We start from the raw sequence: 23255 nt of genomic DNA, 5'->3' as shown, positions 1-23255 counted from the left end.
ATTGAAGCATATCCTCCACGTATGGCAAGTGCTTCTTCGTAATATTAGTGATTAATGATATATAATAATTATCAACAGTATTACGTGAACCTCAATTATTAACACATAAATGAATTTAAATTAATTCATAAATGAACTAAAATAAATTAAAAATGAATTGAAATTATATAATGATAACACTAGAAAAAATCAGAACCAATAAAGATATTAGCAAAATGTTGGTGTTGTTGGTGATTTCGATAACGAAAGAGAAGGAGGAGGAGGAGGAGAATCAGAAGAAGACAATATCAGCAACATTCAAGACAATATCAACATTAACAGCAGAATCTCAAGCATATAGAGAGGCACTCATACTCATTAAGAATCTTCAAATACCCAATTTCATAATTGAAACAAACTGCTTACCTCTGGTGCAGGCAATCAAGGCTAAAATGCCTATAGCGGAAGCAGATGCAATCATCCGTGACATTCTTCAATTGCTAGACGAGGTTCCAGATGTGGGAGCTACCTGGACTACAAGGGATGGCAACAAATTAGCTCACCAACTAGCAGCGGGGAATAATATACGGAGATAGTGGACAATGAATCCTCCAACTCAAGTTAGGAATATCATCAGAACAGAAGCAAGTTTTGCATCAATTTAGCATAATCAAGGTATACAGAATCAAGGTATAGAGAATCAAGTCAACAAGGTTTCCGACTCAGCCAGCCATCAAGAACTGCAAATGGAAGAGAGGTTACCTGAAAGGGTGGAAACAGAAACCCGAGACAAGCCATCATTGGAAGACAAGGAGCAGCATCGACCCACAGCAAGGCACCAACCCACCAACGACAGCCACAAGGAAGCCATCGACAAGCAGACAAGGACCGAGGAGGAGGTACAGCTGATCGGGCAGTGTTGCAAAATGCGTTATGTCAAGGATTGGGTAGAGATCGTCAAACCAATGATTTGTCAAAGGCTTCAAGGCAGATTCGATTGAAGCCCAACGAAAGGGGGGCGGCGCGCGGAATGGCATATGGAGGGAGGAAAGGGGATGCAGGTCAGGAAGGGACATCCTTGGTGAGGCGCAGCAATGGCCTAATTCAGAAGAAAATCCTCAGGATTAAGGATGACAAGGGCATTGGGAACGGAGGAGCTCGGAATCAGGAACATGCATCACGAAGAACACAGCGTTGGAGAACACGTTGTGAAGGAGGAAGAAGATCAAGCTGAGGATTATAAGGTCGGGTTGCATCCGGGTCGGGCGCGAAACTAGGTTGGGTGCGGGACTAACAACTTCTGTTGCTTTGGGCTGGGTCGGTTGGCTGGCCCAAAGACACGTCCAATAAAAAAAAGAAGAATCTGCATGTGCGAACAAGAGGAAAAAGGAAAGAAAAAGAACATACGTGTGCGAATTTAAAAGAAGAATGAGGAGGAGGATGATTAGGAGGAGGAAGAGGACGAAACAGAAAAGGAGAAGCAGAAAATGAAGACAAAGAAGAATATGTTTTGCGTTATTGAAACGCTCACACACGGATATAATAAAAGTAGTTTTTGTTGAGTTTGGGCCAACTTAATTAAATTTGATTGTAAAAAATTCTTGAATGTATAGTTAGACTCTAATTTAAAAAATGATAATATTAATTAATTATTAATATAAGCATTAGAAAAAAGAAGAAGGAGAAAATTGAGAGACATATATTGTTTAATAAATTATAATTTTTTAAAATTATATTATATATATTTATATTAAAATCACTCATTAAATTATTTTTTTATTATTTAAAAATATAAGATAAAAGATCATATTTTACTAGACCATCTAGAAAAAAATTTGAGAGGATATATTTTCGTATTTGACTATTTCCAAGAAGCCCACGGCCCAGTGTTTTCACTTCACTGCGCTTTGCGTCCTTTCTTCTGCTCTCAGTTACTTTTAGGTTTTAGGGTTCTTCTGCATACTCAGTTCAGCCACAGCCAGTGTGTCTTCACTCTTTGGGTAAGAAAATGAAATATGCGTTTTGTTTCCTCTTGTCACCTATTTTTACTTCAAAATTCACTCTAACACCGCAATTTCTCATTTTCATCACTAAATTTGTTTTTGTTGTTTCTCTTCTTCCGTGTTGCTAAAACTCGAAAAAGGTTATTTTCGTTTTGTTACATTGTGAGATCATACAATGCTGTTCTAGAATTTTGAGTTTGTAATGTTTGAGTTTCTGCATGCGTCTGATCTTGCTCTTGTTTTCACTTTCGTTGTATATGATTTGGGAAACGTTTTCGAAATTGCATTTTCTTTCAGAAATGATGCTTCCCTCTCAATTTTTTTTTAGTAATCTTTTTTAGCTCTTCAGAAGTAGAAAACTCTGTTCCGTACAAATGCTGTCTTTTTTGGGCTTTTTGGCTCTTTCGCTAGCTTTAACTCTCATTGCATGTCTTCGTTTTGTACTTTCTGTTTTTTATTTTTTTATTTTCTTAAATCTATGTCAGCAACTTACTTTGTTTCAGCTTTGAATGACGTTTTTCATGGTAATTTTTCATTTTCTTCACTTATTTTCTGTCAAATAAGACTCCATTTCCTTTCTGTCAAATAATGACATTTCATATTTTTATTATTTTACTTTTTAATTTAAATATTAGTAGTGATTCAATTGACATTGTATTGCAGTTGTAGAAAAGAAAAAAAAAAAGAAAACGAGATAAACCTTACTTTGGTGCTTAAGAGTAATTTTCATTTCACGTTAGTCTTATGTGATCTTACAAATATCTTGAAGACTGAATTAATGTTTCATAAGTCGTTTGGTTAGACACAAAAGAAAAAAAAAGAAAAAAAAAGGAAAAAGAAAAGATGAGCTGTTTCTCTCATAGTTTATGTTTTGGTTATTTCAATGGATGTTTTGATAGATTTGATGTTAATTACTACCTTTTCTGGTTATTATCGGGGATTGGTTCCTTGTGTCATGTGATTTTTTTAGCCTATTGGTTACTTGAGTCGAAATTTTTGCTATTTTGTACTGAGCTTCATATTATACAATTTGTTTCATTTACTCAACTTTTTCAGATTGTTCATATCTTTTGATATTATACACTCCAAGTCCAAGTTTATTTCAATTCTTACCTTGTATGTTATCCGAAATAGGGATATGGATTCATCTGAGCTGGATGGAAATGGTACCGAGGCATCCCTGCCACCACCACCCCCTGTTGTTCCACCTGATGTTGTCCCAGTTAAAGCAGAAGACGCACTTGCTGAACCTGTTAAGAAAAAGGTTTCTCGCCTTCCGATTGCCAGGCGTGGGCTGGGATCAAAAGGAATGAAGATAGCTCTTCAAACCAATCACTTCAAAGTTAATGTCACTAACAATGATGGAAATTTCTTCCATTATAGCGTATGTCCCTCTCACATTCCTTTGTTTATTATTATTATTATTATTATTATTATTATTATTATTATTATTATTATTATTATTATTATTATTATTCAGGTTTATTCTAATTACCCAAATATGACTGTTGTCACTTGTTATGTTATTTGAACAGGTTGCGTTTGCTTATGAAGATGGACGCCCTGTAGAAGGTAAGGGTTTCGGGAGAAGGATAATGGATAGGGTGCATGAGACGTATGCTTCTGAGTTAAATGGTAAGGACTTCGCATACGACGGGGAGAAAAGTCTGTTTACCATTGGTGCTCTTCCAAGCAACAAGCTTGAGTTTGAAGTTGTTCTGGAGGATGTTGTTTCGAATAGGTAGAAATGACAAGCATATAATTGTTTTAGCCTTCCATAGAGTTTCAGATCATTGTTTCAGCAGTGTGTAACCTTTTATTTTTTCTTGTGAAGAAATAATGGTAACTGTAGCCCTGATGGTCATGGGGACAATGAAAGTGACAAAAAGAGGATGCGACGCCCGTATCGTGCGAAGAAATTTAAAGTAGAGATTAGCTATGCCGCCAAAATTCCAATGCAGGCCATTGCCAATGCCTTGCGTGGGCAGGAATCGGAGAATTTCCAAGAAGCCATCAGAGTGCTCGATATTATATTGAGGCAACATGCTGCTAAACAGTAAGACCTTTCTTCATTTTACTTGTCATAACATGTTTTCTAACATTTTGATGCATTATAATTTACAAGGCACCAAACCATAGTTCTCAACTGTGCATTTGTCTATTGCAGAGGTTGCCTCCTAGTTCGGCAATCCTTCTTCCACAATGACCCAAGGAATTTTGCTGAAGTTGGAGGTGGTGTGCTTGGCTGCAGAGGATTCCATTCAAGTTTCAGAACTACTCAGAGTGGCCTGTCTCTGAACATAGGTTAGATCTGTGTACTGTGTACAACCTTCTCATCAAGGCTTTTTGTCTAACTCCTATAATCATCCAATTCGTTTAGATGTCACAACTACTATGACAATCCAGCCTGGACCTGTTGTGGACTTCCTAATTGCCAATCAAAATGTGCGGGATCCATTTCAGCTTGACTGGGCAAAGGTAACAATGCTGTTGAAAACTTAATTTATTACTCTTTTGTTTGATTATTTTACACAAAGGCCTGTCTGTTACTCTTTTTACTCTAAACAGGCCAAAAGGACCCTAAAAAATCTGAGGATTAAAGTAAGCCCATCCAATCAAGAGTACAAAATTACAGGTCTCAGTGAACTCCCATGCCGAGATCAGACGTACCTTCTCTCTCTCTCTCTCTATTTCTTTCTTTATTCCTCCCTTTATTTTCTCTAAATGCATTTGGCTTTGATGTCAAATTATAAAACTTGAATATATGGTGCATTATGATAGTAGAATTGTTATTTGATGAGTATAGGTTTTCAGTGATGGCTTGGATTTTGCAGGTTTTCTCTTAAGAAAGGTGGAAGGGATGGTGATGATGGTACTGAAGAAGTGACTGTTTATGATTATTTTGTCAATGCTCGTAGGATAGATCTTCGATACTCTGCTGAGCTTCCTTGTATCAATGTTGGCAAGCCTAAACGACCGACATACTTCCCCATTGAGGTGAATCAATGTGTTTATTTTTGCAGGTTTTGCATGCTGCAATTTTAGCATTCTGGATCTTAACTAAAACCTAGGTTATTTACTTCTCCTGTTGTTTTAGCTTTGTGAATTGGTTTCCTTGCAACGTTATACAAAAGCGCTGTCCACGCTTCAAAGGGCTTCATTGGTAGAGAAGTCCAGGCAGAAGCCACCAGAGAGGATGAGGGTTTTATCTGATGTACGTTGTTATTCTAAATTTTAAGTGATGTGGTTACACTGCTTATGGCTTGGTTAAGGAAGCTTATTAAATATTGTTTTGTTAGGCACTAAAAACCAGCAACTATGGTTCTGAACCTATGCTTCAAAATTGTGGAATTTCTATAAGCACTGGCTTTACTCAAGTGGATGGTCGGGTTCTGCCTTCACCAAGGGTATTTAATATTTCTCTTTGTCACTGTGCTCTTGAAACTTGTTTATTGTGTGTTGCCTTGTTTTATTTGAACTTGGTGACCTGAGGTTTTCTTAATTATGACTTGGCAGGTCACTTGTTCGAGAAATGATTTTTCTCATTTAGCAAATGCTCTAGTAACTTGTTTTTTCTTGACTCCCACATGAAACTAAATGAAAGTCCTTTTTAAAAAATCCTTTGTTTGGAATATGGATTTATATGGAAAAATTCTCTTTTTGCTACTGTCATATCTAAATGCTAGGCTGCCTCTGATGAATTATAAATTATTTTGAAGTTCCCTTTGCTGTTTGTGGCGTGTTGGTATTATTTTTTGTTTCCTTTTTTTTTACCTATCTAAGAAAATGATGTTAAGTTCTTGCTGGTAGTAATTCTTTGAAGGATGTAAATGCTATATAAATGACTTTGTTCTCTTTGTTTGCTATTTTGTGTTGATTCTGGTTGTTTAAGATTATAAAACAAATTGGTTGAGCAATATTGTAAGCAAAATTAATTATGGTATGGAGACTCATGGCTCCTATATTGTCAATCATCAGTAACCTTATGTTTTTAACTTTCATAGTTTGATATTGATTATTGAATGTTTTCCAATAGTTGAAGCTTGGCAATGGTGAGGACTTAAATCCAAGGAATGGGCGATGGAATTTTAGTAATAAGGTATTCGGTTTAGTTCAATTTCCATTGAAATTTTCATCTGGTCCAGATTCTCAGTACTGTATGAGGTTCTAATAACTTAAAAATGCTTTTCCAGAGTTTTGTGCAGCCAATAAAGATAGAACGGTGGGCTGTAGTTAACTTTTCTGCACGATGTGATGTAAGAGCTCTTGTGAGGGATATGATTAGAGTTGCAGGAACGAAAGGAATTGTAAGTTCCATCTCCTTGTATCAGCTGAGAAGTATGAAAGATCTACTGACTGAAATGTTCTTTCCTGCTTTTGTTTTTGCAGTCAATGGAAGATCCATTTGATGTGATTGAAGAGAGTCACCAGTTTAGGCGTTCCCCACCAATGGTTAGAGTGGAGAAGATGTTTGAAAGCATGCAGTCTAAACTTCCTGGAGTTCCTCAGTTCCTTCTATGTCTAATTCCCGAGAGGAAAAACTGTGAAATTTATGGTTAGTCATTAATAAGTGGATTTCATTTATCTTGTGTAAACAATTGAGAACGAAGATTTATTCTAACATTGAAGGTCCATGGAAAAAGAAAAATCTTACCGAGTATGGAATTGCTAGCCAGTGCATGTGTCCTTTAAGGGTCAATGACCAGTTTCTGACTAACGTTTTGATGAAGATAAATGCCAAGGTATGTTGGGCATGGTATTCTAGTACTATTGGGCAACAGCTTTGTACATTTTATTATTTTGGCTATGACCCAGCTTTTAATATCTTGTTTCTCACCTGCTCTTGAGTGATAATAACATGGGAATAAATGAATGACTTTGCATCCTTTCCCCATCTAATGGAGCAAAGGTGGTTGTCATTGTTTTATGTTGCCTAGTCATCAGGCTTCTGTTTTATTTCTTCCTTTTCAATTGAATTATTCTTTTGATCTGCAGCTTGGTGGATTGAATACATTATTAGGCGTTGAACACTCTCCAGCTCTTCCAGTCGTTTCAAAAGCACCCACACTTATCCTGGGCATGGATGTTTCGCATGGCTCACCAGGGCAATCTGATATTCCTTCAATTGCAGCGGTAAATCATAATTGTCATGTTTTCAATGAATATAATATAATTTTGGGTAAAGTATATTTTTTGTCTCTAAAGTTTGTCAAAAGTTTCAAAAATACTAGGTTTTATTATTTCAATTTTGTTTCGGAAGTTTTCGATTTGCATCAAATATATCCGACAGTTAAATTTTCCAAAAGTTTAGGACCAATCCAACAAATGCATGATAACTATGTCTGATTTGCTTGTGTTGAAAGTTGTTCTTGTGAAATTGTTGCTGAATTAGTCCTATATTTTTTGAAAAATTAGCCGATAGAGATATATTTGATGCAAATTGGAAACTTCTAGGACAAAATTGAAACAAAATAAAACTTCGGGGTATTTTTGAAGCTTTTAGCAAACCTTAAGGACAAAATATACTTTACCCTATAATTTTTATATCAATGCATATATTGGTGCCAGGTTGATCTAATTCTACCCTTTTTCTTTTTTTTTTTTTCTTGATGAAATGTTGCTGTTTTCTGAGAGTATGCAGGTGGTCAGCTCTAGACAATGGCCTCTTATATCGAAGTATAGGGCCTGTGTTCGTACCCAGTCCGCAAAGGTTGAAATGATAGATAACCTGTTCAAGAAAGTATCTGACAAAGATGATGATGGAATTATAAGGTTCTATCTACATGTAGTTAAATAATTAAACTATGCTTCTGTGTTAGATGGCACATGATTGTATACCATGATGTCTTGTAGTATTTCTTTCTGCCTTGTAAGAGCGGTGGCTTTTGAGCAGTCTGTTTAATGTTGTATTAATCTTCACACTATATGTATATGGTCAATTGAAATAAGTACCTAGCTTGATCGGTTTCATCAACTGCAGGGAACTTCTACTTGATTTCTATGTTACTTCTGCGAAGCGAAAGCCAGACAATATAATTATTTTCAGGTAATCTTTTCTTGTAACTCCGAAGTTAGAGCTGAAAACATTTGAGGTATTGCCAATAAATTGTGTTTGTTAATGGGATTTGTCACTATTGCTATGCTAGGGTTGTGTAATTCCTGTGTCCCATTTGCCATTTATGTTTTTAACTGCTCCAAACCTACTGCATATTTGTTTTGATGTTGATACATGGCGATCATTGCATGTTGTATTTTTTCCAATAGCTACAAAATGCTTTTGGTGTTCAATGCTTGTTTGTTATACTGATTTATTACTATGCGATTCTTTTCTGATGAAACTAAACGTAGTATCTTTATTATGCTGAATATAGGGATGGTGTTAGTGAATCACAGTTCAATCAAGTTTTGAACAAAGAGCTTGATCAAATCATTGAGGTTCATAAGCTTTTGACTCTGCTATTTGGGAAACATTTTTGGTCGTAAAAGGGGCTAACGTTGACTTTTAACTTTGTAGGCATGTAAATTCCTTGATGAAAAGTGGGAGCCCAAGTTTGTGGTTATAGTTGCTCAGAAGAACCACCACACAAGATTCTTCCAGTCTGGTTCTCCTGACAATGTCCCACCTGGTAAATATCAGTTCAGATTATCCAAAGATTGTTGGCTAATTGGCTTTTTACTAAACCTGTTGCTTTACAGGAACTGTTGTTGACAACAAAATTTGTCATCCAAGAAACTATGATTTCTACCTATGTGCACATGCTGGAATGATAGTAAGTATCCAATATTCTGTTTCCCTCCTTTTTAAGTATAAAGATTAATTTACATGCTTGTGGCTTGTGTAGTTGTGTGGTTCGACGTGTTAGGTGTGTCTTCATTGAGTTGATTTTTGCCCCGAAACGAACTGTTCGGGGGTCTAGATGTGTGTGTGTGTGAACGATCACTACTGTGACTATCGTGGTGTCTATCTTTTAGTAATATTCTCTGTATTCCTTCAAAAATTTCCTCCTCAGGGCACTAGCAGGCCTACACACTACCATGTTCTTCATGATGAGGTTGGTTTTAGTGCTGATGAGCTACAGGAGCTTGTACATTCTCTGTCATATGTGTAAGTGGAACTTTTTGACCTGTATTGATTTGGAATTATGCACATGCGTCTTAAGGAACCTATCATTAGATGTTTGTTGTTTATGACAGGTATCAGAGGAGCACCACTTCCATTTCTGTTGGTAAATTCTTGCTTCACATCCGGCTATTTAGATAGATTCATGTATTGTATCTGATATCTGATTTAATTGTGATTGACACACTTGTACTATTTTTTCTCCTACGCAGTTGCTCCAATATGCTACGCACACTTGGCTGCAACCCAGGTGGGGCACTTCCTCAAATTTGAAGACAAATCTGAGACATCGTCAAGTCATGGTGGACTGAGTGCTGCTGGAGCTGTCCCTGTCCCCCAGTTGCCGAAATTGCAGGACGGTGTTTCCGACTCAATGTTCTTCTGCTGAGGTGTCTCAGTTGCTTATGAGAGAAAGCAATGCTTGTACATAAAAACCATGCTCAGATCTAGCTAGCTATCTATCTAACTATCTATCTAACTCTGGATACTGGTAGACTTAGCCATGTTAGCGTAAGACTTATCGTCTATGTTTTAGACTGTTTTGTTTTATGTGATATATGGCATGTGTTTAGCACTGGCTTTCAAGTGGCAATGTATTGAGATGCTTTTGTAGTTATGTTTGGTTTAGGATCTGATTATATTAGATTATCCAGCGGTGTTATTGGAGGTTATTGAAAATATCTTCGGAATATTCTTCAATGAAAGATGGGGAAACACGGTGCTGATGTTTATGACAAAGGAATATATATAAAATGTTCATTTTCGCAATAGCATTGTTTTGCTTATAAGAGAAAGAGTGAAGTGACATAAATTCTGGGATTTAGATTTTCTAAATTTTGAATTTGTACTTTAGAGTTTGTATTTTAGAGGGTAAAGTGTGAACTTCTATTTTTAAATAGTTTTTTTCTCAAATAAATGAGAGAGATTATATTTTATTCTCTAAAGTGAAATTCAAAATTTAGAAGATCTATATCCTAAATTCTGATGGTTTATATTTTGAACATATTAGTCTTTAAAAGAAAAAAAGCATCAATAAGTTTTTTTAAAATAGCAAATATGGACAAGATAGTTTAAATTACGTTTTTTAATGCTAAATTATGGTTTTTAATTCTAATAATAGGGGTTAATTTAAAAGCGTTTTATTTGTCATTTTCAGTGGTTTATTTGTGATTTTATTCTAAGAGAAATATTGCTGGTGGAGGAGGTAATGTAAGCAGCCATATACCAACAAAATTATCAGTTTATTCAAACAAATTATTGTATAACATTAATAAGGCAAATTAAATTGCATGAAGGCCATTATTTACTAGCTAGCCTTGCCCAGTCTTAGGTAAATAAATGACCACACACCATAGACATGCATTTGTAAACATTAACAACTACGAATATAACAACACATTAATTAGAGTAAATATAACTCGAGCATGCATGCATGCATGGCATGCACAATTGACTCAACATAAATTACTCCTAGGAGGAACATTAGGTTGTTCAAGACCATGGCAGCACTTGTAATTAACAGATGTGACCTCCATTGAACGGCCACAATCAACATTTGGGCATGGAATGCGTGCAAGGATATCAGAGGGGTATGTAATTTCGCTATGCTCACATTTGGGAGGACCATCTTTAAGCTTGATCCTCTCATAGTATTCTTTGAATGCAACATCAAAGCTTACTTCTTGGTCATCCAACTTCCTTGGCCACTTCTCGAATTCTTTGACCGTGCGATACATGACCTCGCCTTGACCAAGAAGCTTCACATTTGACCCTTTGCTAAGTATGACCCACCCTTTTGGGTCTTGTTTAAGAAACAACAACCTCTTCATCTCTCTTGTTGAAAAGTCCATAACGCCCTCGCCGCCGCCACCCTTCGTGTGTTTCCTGTTGGCTAGCAAGCTGTCTATGGCGATCCAGAAGCGTGGAACCGCCCTGGAATCATCCCTCCCTAGTCGATATAATTCGATTGGGACAGTGGTTTCTATCTGCCTTTTCAAAGTGTTCAAAGCTGTTTCAAACTCTTCGATCCATTTGCTGGACGTCCCTCCAAAGATGAATATGTAATAATCGTCTTCAATCTGAAATTTTTTGTTTCTCACTAATTATATCCAATGTATTAAAGTACCAAATAAACTCATTACTCCCTATTATTAAATACAACTTTGTTATGCGTACACCAACATCGTAGAACTTGTTTTATTTATCATTCATTCATTATTGTAATAATTAATAAATATTAAATAAGACAAATTTTACCTTTTTTTTTTTTGTTTTCCAAGTATTGCCGATTTTTTTTATTCTCTAGTTATATCACACTCAACTCAACCTCAATAATATTACTAATACCTACTAAACTATTAATGTTAAGAGTAATTTTGTAAATTATTATTAGGTGGAAACTCAGGTGCAGTTGACTTCACATGAAGTTAATAACTGAGAGTCGTTAGATAATTTGAGTCTCAACTATCAACTTCACGTGAAGTCGACTGCATCTGAGTTTTTACCTTATTATTAACATTAATATTTATACGCTTATATTTGTTATTTTTACTTTCATATAGGGTTAATAGTCAAATTCGTCCCTGAAAGATCACTCAATTTTTAAATTAGTTCTCAAATGATTTTTTTAGTTATATTAACTCTTAAAAGATAAAACGTAAGTCAAATTGATCATTTTGTTAGTTAGATGATGACATGTCACGTTAAGTGTCACGTGGCATTAACTTACCATGTATCATTTAACTAACAGAAGAATCAATTTGACTTATATTTTATCTTTTAAAGATTAATATGACAAAAAAAATTATTTGAATACTAACTTGAAGAATAAATGATCTTTTAGGACAAATTTGATTATTATCCTCTTTTATATAAGGCCCATATGCATAGAATGAACTTACAAAGTCTTTCATCCTTGGATTGAGTTTTGTGATTTCATTCCAAAACCAGTTCCATTGTTGAGTGAGACGAGTGTAATCAGAAGCCTTGAAGGGGAAGCCATCAATCCCCCAAACAGAAAGAAGAAGTTTGGTATCATCATTTTCCACCTGACCTTGAGGACTTAAGAGTGGGATAATTGATTTGTCTTTATATTTGAACACCTCTCTGATAAGACGGATCCCTGTTTTGAAATTGAAATCTTTAACCACATACCATCCAATCTTAGTGTCCTCCAACATCTTCTCCAAATCCTTCTTGTTTCTTTCATTCCATTCATCCACAATGGGGATCCAAAGAATCTTGAAATCCTCTTTCTTATACCCCTCTACTTCTCTTGGTTCCTCTTTCAGCTTTTCATATATTCCCTTTAAGAGCTTAATTTCATCTTGAATGTTCTCCAGGCCCGAGATGAACAACAACACATGCTTCTTCTTCAGATCCTCAATTTTCACCTATGCCATAATAGTAATTAATCTCAGATCAGTCCAAGGTAGAAAAAAAATCGAAATTTATGATGAAATCAAAAAAGTAAATTAAGTACGTGTAAGATGTAAAATATTAACAAGCTATGATGCACGGATACTGACATTGGATACAACACGACACGGATACGCACGCGAATTTTAAAATCTTATAAGGCATGTGACACACATACATATAGAATATAAAGTATTTTTTAGATAAATTGTAATGATATTTTGATATTCTATTGACATTAAAATATAAATGAAAATTTTTAATTATTTAAAATGTTTTTTATTTTAATAAATAATAATATATACTATATCTAAATTTATTTTAAGAATAAATGCTAAGAATAAGATTAAACACGTTGACACGTGATGGTATTTAGGAGTGTCCAAGCGTGTTTGGAAAAAAAATTTATATTTTTTATTAAGGTACGATTGGACACAGCAGTAGATACGCGTGTCGGACTAGTATCGTGTCCGAAATACGTCCGACACGCGGACACGACAACTAAACAAAGTGTCTGTACTTCATAGTTAACAAGATTTAAATCGTCAAATCCTCAGATTTTGTACAAATATTATAAAATTGATTGACTCATTTAAAATTATAATATCAAAAGATTTTTAAAAGTTAAATCAAAATTCTAACTACTATGCAAATTACATATATGCCAATTAAGATTCTTGTTAATTAATAGATTAATGAACAATTTTCTGATACTGGTTGGTTAGTGTGAGGTGACAATAAATAAGGAAACATACCTAAAGAAAAATAAGAGTAATATATATATATATATATATATATATATATATATATATATATTTGTTTAATGAAATAAAAAATTTATGATTAATTTAATAATTAAAATTTGTTTTGCGACTAAATTATCCGACTGAAATTTGAGAATTGGTACGGGTATTCCTATAAAAAACACCACCACTCATAAATATTCGAAAAGCTGAACAACATAGAAATATAATAATAAGGGATAGGGTGGTAGTAAAATAAGTGATTTTATTACTTTGTTAGCTTATATAATTTTATCAAATTTTTAAAATAAATATTAGGTATATATAAAAAATCAACTATTAAATTAGTCACTATTTATTTTTGTATAAATATACGTTAATTTAATTCATTTTTAATATCTATTTTATATTACAACATATATTTTATAGAGTAAAGTATACTTTTTGTCTCTAAAATTTGCTAAAAATTTCAAAAATATTCCTAAGTTTTGATTTGTTTCAATTTTGTCCCTCAAGTTTTCGATTTGCATCAATTTTATTCTTATTACAAATTTTTTGATAATTAATATTTTTCTTTTCAAATATACCCCTCCCTTATTATACCTATCATCATCATCATCGCAACCCTCTGTCCCTCTTTCTTTCTCTCTTTTCATCTTCACCGTCCTCTCCAGTCCCATCATCATCACAACCCTCTGTCTCTCTTTCTTTCTCTCCATCTCCATCACCACCATCTCCGTTGAGGCCCAATCTTCGATGACCACCACCCTTTTTCTTCTTTTTCGCACAAACCCAGACACAACGAAACCATCGTTCTTCCTCCTTCTCTGTTAGCAAACAGAGAATGAGATATGGGATAGGTTCTATGGAACCGGTTTTTGGAGGAGCTTTTCTTGCAGGATCCCTCTAGCAATGCTCTTACCACTTTTCATTCTCAATATGTTCATTGAAATTTCAAAAAGTATGCATTTTTGCCCAACAATGAAGTTTTTTTAAAAAAAAAACCATACTTTTTGATTATGCAGGTGTTTAAAGATGTGGTCTTTTCTCTCATCTTCTTCTTATTTTCTCTCTTTTTTTTTAATTTTTTTCGGAGAGGGGAGGGGGTTGGAGTATGATCATGGTCATGATGATAAATTTATTTGTTTTGGATGTTGATATTTTGAGAAATGAGAAGAAGTGTATTGAAATGGATCATGTTTGGTTCTTTATCATTTAATTTTTGTGTTATTAATTTTCCAATGAGGTATAGTACGAGTAATATTAAAAGGAAGAAACTTTGTTGTTGGGGTCAGGGTCTCAGGTTGGTGTGGCAGTAAAAGGATTTTGCTTTGCTTTGTGTGAAATCTGAAAACAAAAAAAAGGTATTAACCCAACTAGTACTAATAATTAATGAGGCTGGATTTGCTAACAGAGAAAAGAAGGAAGAACGATAGCTTTGTTATTGCTGGGTTTGTGCAAAGAACAAAAAAAAAAGTGGTGATCATGATTGGGGCTCAACGGAGATGGTGGTGATGGAGATGGAGAGAAAGAAAGAGAGACAGAGGGTTGTGATGATGATGATGATAGGTATAATAAGAGAGGGGTATATTTGGAAAGAAAAATATTAATTATCAAAAATTAGTAATAAGGGTAAAATTGATGCAAATCGAAACTTGGACAAAATTAAAACAAATCAAAATTTAGAGATATTTTTGAAACTTTTAACAAACTTCAGGGACAAAAAGTATACTTTACCCTATTTTATATAAATAACTGATTTGATAACATATCTAGCATGATTGATTTTTTAATTTTTAATTAAATTTTTATATTAAATAAAAAATTTTAATTAAATTCTTATTAGTTGTTATTTTTAAAAAATAAAACAAAATAATACTAAAATATTTACGTTTAAAGTATTTCGTAATTCATCCTACTTCAACACATAAATAAATATTGCAAACAAAAAATATTTTTTAACCAAAATATTAGTTAGAAAGAATCTATTTTTTTAGGTAGAAACTCAGGTGCAGTCGACTTTACTTGAAGTTGATATCTGAGAGTCGTTAGATGATTTGAATGATTTGACTAAATTTTCATCTAACAGCTCTTAAATATTAATTTCATGTAAAGTGGACTTCACCTGAATTTTCACCTTTTATTTTTTATCTAATATAGAGATCAAATTACGAATTTTAAATTATAACAACTTAATTAAAAATTTGATGAATCTCAAGAGTAATCTCAAAGAGTAAAATAGTAATACAGAGTCATTGATAAGTTTTATTTTGTTACCGGTTGTCCATTGAGGCCACAATAAACTATTTGCCTTGAATCCGAGTACTGATGAGTGGAGATGATAAGAGCTCTCAAAACCCTCACAATATCTTTATTACCACCATAAATGATATTCTTACGCTTCGTGTAATCTTCTATTGCTTCTGTATTAGGGTTCACACAAAATGTTTTATTAGAAATTGACATCAATTGCTAGTTAGTTTGGACTAAGGTGAAAATTTAGGTGCAGCCGACTTCACGTAAAGTTGGTAACCGAGAATCATTAGATGATTTGACTGATTTGACTAAATTTTCATCTCACGGCTCTCAACTATTAACTTCACGTGAAGTCGACTACACATAAGTTTTCACTTTAATCTAATATAATAGATAATAATATTAGAAAAAAAAATTTAAATTTATCGTATTTAATATTTATTAATTTTAACAATAATTAATAAATACTAAATAACGTAAGTTCATATTATTTTTGGCTAATTCTTTTTGTTACCAAATATTTAAAAAATTGTGTGCATTAACAATCATAACTAACCTATTTGCTTCTTGCAGTCTTCTAGGTTGCCCTGAAAACTTTTAAGAATACCATCAAGCCTATGATCAAAATGCTTGGGCAATTCATATCTGTTATCCCTGCTGGATGGAAACAATTTTAGTAATTAAATTGTACTCTTTATATGGAAAAATATAAAAATTAGAGGGTTGCTTTTGTAAAGAAGGAAACCTGAAGGTTAAATATTTTGGATACGTGTTTTACAATATAGAGTAATAATATATTAATTGTTTTAAAAATTAAATGCATTCATGACTTGTTTTAACTTTTAACCTTTCGAAAATAACATTAAAATTGATTTTAAAAAAATAAATTTCTAGTTGTAACACTTATATTTAGTAAATAAAATTAAAAATAATTTTTAAAAAGTATAAGTAACAATAATTATTTTTGATAAAATAATTTTTAAAATTTAAATCAATTATAATAAATATAAATATAATGATAAATTTAAATATTTATTAACTTACGAGGTTTTATGAAATTATATTAGATTATTTTAATTTTAATAAGTATAAACTAAATTTTAAAATACTTTTTTATTAGCACCTATTTAGGTACTTTTGAGAATATTAATAACTTTTAAAAACTGCAAATAAGCACATAATTCTTTTTATTTATTAAATAAAAAAAAAGTGAAGCATTTTTTCAAAGAATTCTATCAAACTAAGTATAAATATCTTACCTACAGTAGTAAAAATTAAAAAGAAATTTTCTTACTTAAAACTTAATTAAGCAAATGTACACATGGAAGAATAAATATATTCTTCTAGTTTTTAAAACGAAAAATTCATATTCAAATGCATTATTTAATATTCTAAAAGGATAAAACGTATTCAATATATTTTGGATAATATTAATTATACATATTAAAATTAGTATTTATTAAAAATGTTAACTTAAAATTAAGAACTTAAAAGATGAAATAGATAAAAATAAATGAATATAATTACAGTTTAAACATCATTTTCAGTATCGCTACCATTGTGTTTTAAAAGAATGGATGAGTATAGAAAAAGGAATAATGAAATGGTTAAGTAATAAGTAATATAATAATATTTGAAAGATTACAAAAATTAAGCTAAAATAGTCTAAATTTGTCTTATTTAGTATTTATTAATTAGTGAAAATTTATACACAGTTATTTTTATGCGAAGTTAATAGTTGAGAATTGTTAGATGATGATTTAATCAAACGTGTAAAATCATCTAATGATTCTTAAATATCAACTTTACATAAAGATAACTGCACGTGAATTTTTACTTTATTAATTAGGGAGCCACTCAGATAAAGACGCTTAAAACATCTTTTTTTAGTAATTAAAATTTAATACATTAACATTTAATACATATAATCGATTAAATTATGTTATTTTTGTCAAAATTAGATCAGATAAATTGATTTGGTCGAAAAATTAGTAAATCAAATATTGAACTAGTCTAAATTAATATTTTTTTATAAAAATGACTACAATAACGTTATTATAGAAAATAATTAAAATATTTTTATTATATATATTTTAAATTTTGAGAACCCTAAATTCTAACTTTATGACGACAAAGAGAAAAGAGAAGGGTTAGGAGTATTTTATAATAGAGATATTATAGTTATTTTTATAAAAAATATTAATTTAGATCGGTTCAAGAAATAGTTCACTGATTTTTTGGCCAAATCAATTTATCTGATCTAATTTTGATAAAAAATAATACGATTTAATCAATTATACATATTGAATTTTAATTATTAAAAAATATCTTTAAAAAAAGACGTTTTAAACGTCTTTATCTGAATGACTCTATATTAATTATTGTTAAAATTAATAAATATAAAGCTTACTTGGTATGATGAGTGGTAGTGAAGTAATTAATTTGAGCAGTACAAGTGACAAAGGTGAAGATGGTCCAATAAACAATGACAGGGATCTGATGCAAGGTTTGAGACAAGATTGGAACTTCTTTTATCTCATATTCTTTACTTATCAGCTCCTTCCACTCTCTGATGCATCCAATCATTTGCATTACCTTCTTCACCAAACCATTCAAAATTACAAGCTCTTCTGACTTCTGCCGGAGGCTTGGAAGCCCGTTCAACTCCGCCAATGACTTTTCAACTTCCAGGAGTTGGTCAACTACTTCACCTTGACTTTGACTTTGACTTTGACTTTGTGGAATATGAGATAGTTTTCCAAACTCCAAGGCAAATGCTGCTTGAACTATGAGTGCTTTTGCATCCCAAGAATATGCCTTCAACTGTTCCAGTATCAACATTGTTGTGTGATGCGCATACTTATCGCCACGTCCTGTGCATAACATCTGCAATATTTGTTCCAAAAACAAAATATTTTTCTATAATTAAATTTTTTTAATTAATATCTGACTATTTAAATAATTAATTTATGCGGTCTTTATAAAGGGTGACCTGTTGATCAGTTGATGTATTAGAGGTTGGTTAAACTAATTATTTCAATAGCTAAGATTCTATTAAAAATTTTTAAGTTGTAGAGATCAAAGGTATTTTGTTCTTCAATTCAAATAAATAGTCAAGAGAGAAAAATAGATAGTAATTTGTATTATATTCTCAAAATAACTTATTTATTTTGAATTTTTGTGTTTACAATTCAGTCTGTATGTTAAATTTTAAGAATTTTGTCTGCACCCAAATTTTCCTAATTTTTTTATTTGACGGTTTTCATTTAATAAGTTATAAACTCAAATTGCAATATAAATTGAGTTCGTTTGAGAGGGGATATTAAAGAATAATATTAGGATATTTAAATATGAAAAAGTATAGATAGATAATAGTATTGTTGAATATTGTGAACAATAAAGTTAAAAAGATAAATTAATTCTAAATTTAATTAGTGGTATGAATAATTAACATCTAATAATAATCAAATTTAAGATTTGTTGTTCATGTTGTTCAAAAAAGTTATTGATTATCTGATATAATCCAATAAATATTAATTAGATTGATCTTAATTGATACACTTGTTAATAATAAAATATTAATTATTTGACTGTTTTTTTATTTACATTGATCTCTTTCGAATTAGAAAAATTTTATTTATAATAATATTGTTAAAATCGGATTGAATTGACCAATTCGTCTCAAAAACCACTAATTTTTTGTTTATGATAATATTGTTAAAAACTACTAATCTGAAAAACTTTATTTATGATTGTATTGTTAAAAACTCTTGAGAAATTCATTCCAAGCATTAATTTTTTGTTTAACAATAAAACAACTGATTTGTAATGAATTACATATAACTTTTAGTTACTTATATATATCCACACAAAATGTTTAACAATCACCTATAACTCAAATAGTATAGTCTTTTCGTTTTCGGTTCGGATCTCACTCCTAACTGTGAAACAAAAAATCACCTGGCAAGCAATCCGTTTTAGTTTAGCCGTGAGTTGTTGAACACAACCGAAGCTCGATCCTTCATGGAATTGATCACTCTGCTGACTACCCTGTTAACAAAATAAAAATATTGTAAATTTTGTTGATTTTATAAGTTAAAATGGTAGCTGGGAATTGGTTTGGATTATTAATATACAGAATAAATAATTAAAAGAATAAATAATTAAAAGTAAAATAGTTATTTTTTTATATTAAATTGTTTTAGAGTTAATTAGGGGAGTAGTTAGTGTAGTGTCTTTAATTTATTCTTTAAACTAACACTTTGCCGGACACACTATGTTCAATAGGATTGATTTGTATTCTCTAAAGTTTGAATTTTATTTTAGAGAGTAAAGTGTGACATCTTATCATTTATTTTATAGGTGGAATCAAAAATAAATATGAAAGAGAAATCATTTAAGGATAGAAAATTATACTTTACTCTCTAAAATAAAATTCAAACTTTAGAAGATTCAAATCCTGTCAAATAAGCCACATTTTTGTTAATGTAATAAATATAAAAAGGAATTATAATTTAGTGGTTAAAGAATACGTTGGAATATAACTTAAAGGAATAAGTTTAATTGATCAAAATTACACTATCTTAATTTTCTTTATATATATACATATAGAAAAATGTATCTATCTATCTATCTTTAAACTTAACATTCTCATGTTCGGAACATTAATTTACTATTTACTACTACTATTATTAATATTTCAGCCATGTAAAATATTTTTTTTTTGCAGCGAGATAAAACTTTTACTTTAACTTTAGATAGATTATATATTTTTTCAAAAATACTATTCGTATACCAAAATCAACCACTAAAATTAGTTACCAATGTATTTGTGTATAAATACATGTGTAGTTTAATTTATTTTCAATGTGTATTTATATTCTAATATATATTTAATAATGTGACTAACTTTGGTGACTGATTTTAGTATACACGTTGCATAGTTAGTATTTTTTTCACATATAAAGAACAAAAAATAGTTCTAAATTAATTTGATTAACCTATTTTACACTTTATACTACTTTATGTACCCATCAATTTTTTGTCAATAATTATTTATATAAAATTCAAGAAATTTAAAATGTTAAATATTTCATCAATCATTCGATCTTGATGATAAACCAAAGAAATTTAAATGTTATAACAACTTACAAATTTTTAATATATAAAGAAAATGATTTAAGATTAATTAATAAACAATAATTGATATTATCACGTAAAATAAAAAATGCTTTACTAATTTGTCAGAAATTTATATTTTATTAAAATGAAAACTCACATACAGTTATCTTTATATGAAGTTGATAATTAAGAGTCATTAAATAACAATTTAATTAAACTTGTCAAATCATCTAACGGCTCTTAGTTATCAACTTCACATGAAGAAGACGAGTGCATGTGAATTTCCACCTTTTATTAAATATACATGACATTTAGACAAGAATTAGATATCGTGACATGAACTCAATCTAAACTAGAAAAAAATTAAAAGAAAAGTAAAACAAGTTGTTAATATATATGTTTGATTTATGGTGGAAACTCAGGTGCAGTTGATTTCACGGGAAGTTGATGACTGCAAGTTGTTAGATAAAAATTTAGTCAAATCAGTCAAATTATCTAACTGTTCTCAACCACCAAGGCATCAATTTCACGTGAAGTGGAGTGTACTTGAATTTTCACCTTGATTTATACATGATATGATAAAGAAGGAAATAAAGTGAAGTAAATTACCTTGTTGATGAGGCAATCAGTAATTGCAATAGAGTGGTGTATAACATTTGAAGCAACACTGTGAAGACATTGAACGTCACATTTTTCAACACAATGGAAATGGGTTTTGTATACATTCTCAAGGATTTGATCATCATCTAGTTCAAGAGGGCTTTGCAGCACATTGCTACTTGCAATTTGATAATTCGACATATTGGAGATGAATGATGATGGCTACATATATTTAGTTCAATGGCATATCAGGATCTATTTATACATTTTTGGAAAGAGGCCAAACAGCACTTTATAATGCTATGCCTAGCTATATCACACCACAATAATAAATAAAGAAATAAAATAAAAAGGAAAATTAACCTAGTGTTGGCCAGAATATATGACAAGGTATTTTTGTACAAGAAGAATGTTTTAATATTTGTGATTTTTTTAAAAAATATTTTAAATATTTAATTTTATCTCTAAAATTTTTAATTTGTGTTAAAATTATTTCGTTAATTCCATTTAAAACATCAAGAACAAAATTTAAAAAGTTAATGGATAATTTTGACACAAATAAAAAATATTTGGAATAAAATTAAAAGAAGAATCCAAATCTAAATAACTCAGAAAATTTTATGATTCCCATATGTAAAGCTATGGTTGAGGAGACTAGGTGGATTTGATCATGTAAAAATTCAAATTGTAAAAGAAAATGTATAAGGAGACAATGAATTTAGTAGACAATGTCAATAATAGTGTTAAAAAGGAAATTAAAATAAGATGATAATTAATTTAATTAATTTCAAATAATTTTATTGTTTGAATTTAAAAAAAAAATAAGAATTTGCAAATGGTGCAGTTACTATACGGTAACTTTTTTTTCGCCACATGTGATTTCCGTTCTGCCGAACCTTCCTCTTGTCCATTCTCTTCCGATCACTCCGGTCCGTCACCGCTAGGAACACCAGCTGCCGCCATCCAGAACACTAGTCAACGCTGTCCAGTCTCTTGCGTTCTGCTTGCACGACATAGCAATGGGAGATCGCACCGCAACAGCCCCGTGCATCCTCGTTACCGCTGACCCCCCGCTGCCGGCCGTGCAGGCCCCACCGCAGGCCGTGCAAGCCCCATCGCAAGCCGCCGCCTCCCATCGGCGCAGTTCGAGACGCACGTTATCCCCACGTTATATATCCACATATCCACAATCAATGAAGATACAAAATCAATGGGCAGAGATGGCAAAAAATTTGTTGGTCCATGGCTTTGGTTGCTATATATCTACATATCCACAATCAACGAAGATACAAAATCTTTAGCTCTCTTTTCACAATCTAGTCGCCGTCGACTCTCTTTACGCTGCAAATGTGTTGGATGTTCAATTCATTATGTATGTAGATGGTTATTTTAATTCTTAATTGGATGGTTATTTTGTTCGATTTAGTTTAAGTATATACAATTAAAAAATGTTGGATGGTTATTTCACTAGGTAGTCGAATGATTATTTTAATAACTACGTGAATGGTTGTTTGATGACGATCCCACGACGGTGACAGGGGAAGGGGCTACACGGGTGGCTGTCGGGTGAAAACTATTTGTAATTTAGGGTTTAGAGGGTTTTTGGAATTAAGGTAATTTATGGAGTGGTTTTTATTTTTACCTCTATTGGGCTAAATAACCAGCCCATTATTCATATTGTCAAGATTTTTCATTGTCTCTCTAGTGGAGTTGATTTCAAAAATATGAAGCAGTTGGCATGATCGACCTATGCAAGCATGCAGATAAAGATTTGTATTGAGTAGGTTGTTACTCTAATTTGTATTTCATTTCTTAACCTTGATATCATGTAAAGATTAGGGTTTTAGATGTATTTGTTTTGCTTGGATTTCTATAAAGTGTAAGGCAAATATCTTGAAGATTTATTGATTAGTAATTAATTTTTATGTACGGTCAGTGTAAAGTAGTTTTACACGTGTATCTAATTACGTAATGACATATTAGCAAAAATAACTATTTTTTATATTAACTACGTAA

At 31.6% G+C, this 23255-nt stretch overlaps 2 protein-coding genes across 3 annotated transcripts; one reads left to right on the top strand and one right to left on the bottom strand.

The window, feature by feature from the left end:
- Positions 1 to 1816: 1816 nt before the first annotated feature.
- Positions 1817 to 9870, top strand: LOC112795563 (protein argonaute 4). Its single transcript, XM_025837558.3, has 23 exons — positions 1817 to 1979; positions 3117 to 3366; positions 3518 to 3723; positions 3817 to 4038; positions 4150 to 4286; positions 4363 to 4460; positions 4551 to 4648; positions 4817 to 4979; positions 5080 to 5196; positions 5282 to 5389; positions 6019 to 6081; positions 6176 to 6289; positions 6372 to 6537; positions 6612 to 6724; positions 6978 to 7115; positions 7624 to 7754; positions 7963 to 8028; positions 8354 to 8417; positions 8497 to 8608; positions 8679 to 8752; positions 8993 to 9087; positions 9177 to 9208; positions 9315 to 9870. The coding sequence occupies exons 2-23, from the start codon at positions 3121 to 3123 to the stop codon at positions 9488 to 9490; spliced, it is 2739 nt and encodes a 912-aa protein (XP_025693343.1). The 5' UTR covers positions 1817 to 1979; positions 3117 to 3120; the 3' UTR covers positions 9491 to 9870.
- Positions 9871 to 10324: 454 nt separating this feature from the next.
- On the bottom strand, positions 10325 to 21570 carry LOC112795562 (protein SIEVE ELEMENT OCCLUSION B). Of its 2 annotated transcripts, none has more exons than XM_072234743.1 (7): positions 21249 to 21570; positions 19479 to 19568; positions 17929 to 18404; positions 16075 to 16175; positions 15540 to 15685; positions 12003 to 12494; positions 10325 to 11180 (listed from the first exon to the last, which is right to left on the bottom strand). In XM_072234743.1, the coding sequence occupies exons 1-7, from the start codon at positions 21438 to 21440 to the stop codon at positions 10557 to 10559; spliced, it is 2121 nt and encodes a 706-aa protein (XP_072090844.1). In that variant the 5' UTR covers positions 21441 to 21570; the 3' UTR covers positions 10325 to 10556. The 2 variants fall into 2 exon arrangements, with proteins under 2 accessions (XP_072090844.1, XP_025693342.1); XM_025837557.3 differs by having other exon boundaries at positions 16075 to 16172; positions 21249 to 21568.
- Between the last annotated feature and the right edge of the window lie 1685 nt (positions 21571 to 23255).

The sequence above is a fragment of the Arachis hypogaea genome, chromosome 4 (genome assembly GCF_003086295.3).
Source record: "Arachis hypogaea cultivar Tifrunner chromosome 4, arahy.Tifrunner.gnm2.J5K5, whole genome shotgun sequence".
Lineage (NCBI taxonomy): Eukaryota > Viridiplantae > Streptophyta > Magnoliopsida > Fabales > Fabaceae > Arachis > Arachis hypogaea.
Note: the sequence above shows the minus strand (reverse complement) of the source record. Positions and strands in the feature narration are given on the sequence as shown.

Coding starts and splice junctions, on each gene's coding strand:
- LOC112795563 (XM_025837558.3), top strand. CDS start 3,121: ATGGATTCATCTGAGCTGGATGGAAATGGTACCGAGGCATCCCTGCCA. Junction 5,390..6,018: donor GGGTTCTGCCTTCACCAAGG/GTATTTAATATT, acceptor GTTTTCCAATAG/TTGAAGCTTGGCAATGGTGA. Junction 9,088..9,176: donor GTACATTCTCTGTCATATGT/GTAAGTGGAACT, acceptor TGTTTATGACAG/GTATCAGAGGAGCACCACTT.
- LOC112795562 (XM_072234743.1), bottom strand. CDS start 21,440: ATGTCGAATTATCAAATTGCAAGTAGCAATGTGCTGCAAAGCCCTCTT. Junction 19,569..21,248: donor CTGATTGCCTCATCAACAAG/GTAATTTACTTC, acceptor TTTTGTTAACAG/GGTAGTCAGCAGAGTGATCA. Junction 11,181..12,002: donor ATCCAAGGATGAAAGACTTT/GTAAGTTCATTC, acceptor AAAAAATTTCAG/ATTGAAGACGATTATTACAT.